The sequence below is a fragment of the Mesocricetus auratus genome, unplaced genomic scaffold (assembly GCF_017639785.1).
Source record: "Mesocricetus auratus isolate SY011 unplaced genomic scaffold, BCM_Maur_2.0 Super-Scaffold_100009, whole genome shotgun sequence".
Lineage (NCBI taxonomy): Eukaryota > Metazoa > Chordata > Mammalia > Rodentia > Cricetidae > Mesocricetus > Mesocricetus auratus.
Genome location: NW_024429193.1, coordinates 3,695,124 through 3,697,585, shown reverse-complemented (window position 1 = coordinate 3,697,585; position 2,462 = coordinate 3,695,124). Strand labels below are relative to the sequence as shown.

The 2,462-nt window shown below is 42.5% G+C and overlaps 1 protein-coding gene across 1 annotated transcript; it reads right to left on the bottom strand.

Moving 5' to 3' along the window:
• Positions 1-1,714: 1,714 nt before the first annotated feature.
• On the bottom strand, positions 1,715-2,260 carry LOC101838434 (60S ribosomal protein L11-like). Its single transcript, XM_040751489.1, is given in 2 exon segments — positions 1,715-2,145; positions 2,148-2,260. Coding segments are annotated over 2 exon segments (534 nt in total). The 5' UTR covers positions 2,251-2,260.
• Between the last annotated feature and the right edge of the window lie 202 nt (positions 2,261-2,462).

Sequence of the window (2,462 nt, the reverse complement as noted above, 5' to 3'; positions counted from 1 at the left end):
TCGATATGGGGCTTGTGCCTAGTCTTATTGTATCTTTCCATGACATGTTCGGTTACTATTCATGGGATGCCTGCTTTATTATTTTTTCTGATGGGAAACAGAAAAGGAGTGTACCTGAGGGAGAAGAGAGGTGGGTGGGAGACTAGGAAGCGTGGAGGGAGAGAATATGGTGTTTGGGACATATTATATGAGAGAATAGTAAACTAAAGAAAAAAAGAGGATGATGCTATGCTCTGTAGCACAATACCACTTTACAAATGCAGAGAGTGGTGGAATCATGTGAACACTTTAGCGGCCATCTGAACAGCGATTGAATCAAGGAAGAGTCATGAGTGGTTGTCAAAACAGGTGGCTGACATGATAGTATATCATCTGCAAATATATATGAAAATAAGTGTAAGCAGAGATAACCATGTTAAACAAAATAAACCAAATTTGCAAACACAAATAGTTCATGTCTTCTCTGACATATGAAATCTAGATTTATTATAAAATGTGTGTCTAGGACATAAGAAGAGTAGGAGGACTGTGAGATGAGGGGAGTTAAGAGAATGAGATCTAAGGGAATGGGGATAGGCAACAACAGACAGGAATGTTGACAAAAGCCCCAAAATATCACATTACAACTCACACAAAGAAGCCCATCTGAAATGTGTGTGCCTGTATGTGTGTGACTGTGCAATTTGTATGTGTGTTATTTGTGTGAGCATGTATGTGTGTGTATTCATGAGTGTGTATGTGTTATGTATGTGTCTTGAGTGGTTATGTGTGTGCACGCGTGCATTTGGGTATGTATGAATGTTTGTATGTACATGTGTGTGTCTTGAGTGATTATGTGTGTGCACGCGTGCATTTGGGTATGTATGAATGTTTGTATGTACATGTGTGTTACGTGTAGGCAACAGCACATTGCCTATTTAGAAGAAATGGTGCAGTAAATTCAGGGTCAAGGGGCAGGGTAGAGTAATGAATATGGCTGAAATTGAGCAACATAAAATGATTCAATATATATGAACATGTAACAACAAAACCTATGACCACATATGCTCAATTATAAAAGTGAAAATTTCAACGGTTGACCACTGAATATTTAACGGCAAGTTGAACACTTGTAATGCTTCGGTGCAGACCTATACACACCAATTTTGTAGTTTTGTGACTCTCAGCTACAGTACTAACCCAGGCAATGCCCTGGGTACTGTTCATGTGTGAGTTTTCAGTGTCCTGGAATCAGGTGAGTGCTGCTGCACATACATTGAGGCTCTAGGATATCCACGCGGAGAGGCACCCCTTTCTCTACACGGACATTACTGCCAAGGCCGTATCTCTACCTCTCAGAAAGAAGCGTGATGCTCCTTAACTTTGCAAGGGGATGTGCACCAGAGACGAAAAGGACATTTACAGAATAATCACTATGAAAATAAATAAGTGATTTCAAGAAGAAATAGACACCTTTATTTTTCTACAGCATTTGCCTAAACAAGAACTCTTTAAAGACAAGTTAATGAAAGATAGGACAGCCCTGCAATTCAGGCATTCCGGAAGATGGGGCATGGAAGGTTGCAAGTATCAGGGCAGCCTGGGATAAAAACTTAGTTCAAGCCCAGCTTGAATAACTCAATAAGGACCTATCATAAATTGAAAGGTGGGCCGGGCGTTGGTGGTGCACACTTTTTTTTCTGAGAAAAATTTTTATTGGCATTTTGAATAAAATTTATTTGCCAAGAAGGATGATTCCATCATACTTCTGCTGGAACCAGTGCATGGCCTCCTCTTTGCTGATTCTTTGTTTGGCCCCAATGCAGCCTGTTCTGTGCTTCTTGTCTGCGATGCTGAAACCTGGCCTACCCAGCACCACATAGAAGTCCAGGCCATAGATCCCAATGCTTGGGTCGTATTTGATGCCCAGATCAACGTGTTCCTGAATCCCAAAGCCAAAGTTTCCAGTATCTGAGAAGTTATTTTTCTGTAATTCATACTCCGGCACCTTCAGACCTTTCTCCAGAATTTCTTCTGCCTTGGCTCCACGGACAGTGCAGTGAACAGCAATCTTTTCAGTTCTCCTGATGCCAAAGGACCTGACAGTGTACCTGGCTTTGGAAAACACAGGTGTCTGGCCTGTGAGCTGCTCCAACACCTTGGCTGCCTGGTCATCCTGTCTCAGCTCTCCCCAGCACAGATATTGAGGCAGAGCTTGCGGATGCGAAGTTCCCACATGGGGTTCTCCTTCTCACCTTGATCTTGCAACATGATGGGGAACGGGAAGAGAAAGGTGGTGTACACTTTTAATCCCAGCAGTTGAGAGGCAGAAACAAGTGGATCTCTATGAGTTCGAGGCTAGCCCTGGCTACAAGAGCTAGTTTCAGGAGAGTTAGGGCTACACAGAGAAACCCTGTCTCGAAACCCTCCTCCCCAAAAAAGAAAGAAAAAAATTGAAAGGTGAACAGAGGGCTTAGCATGTA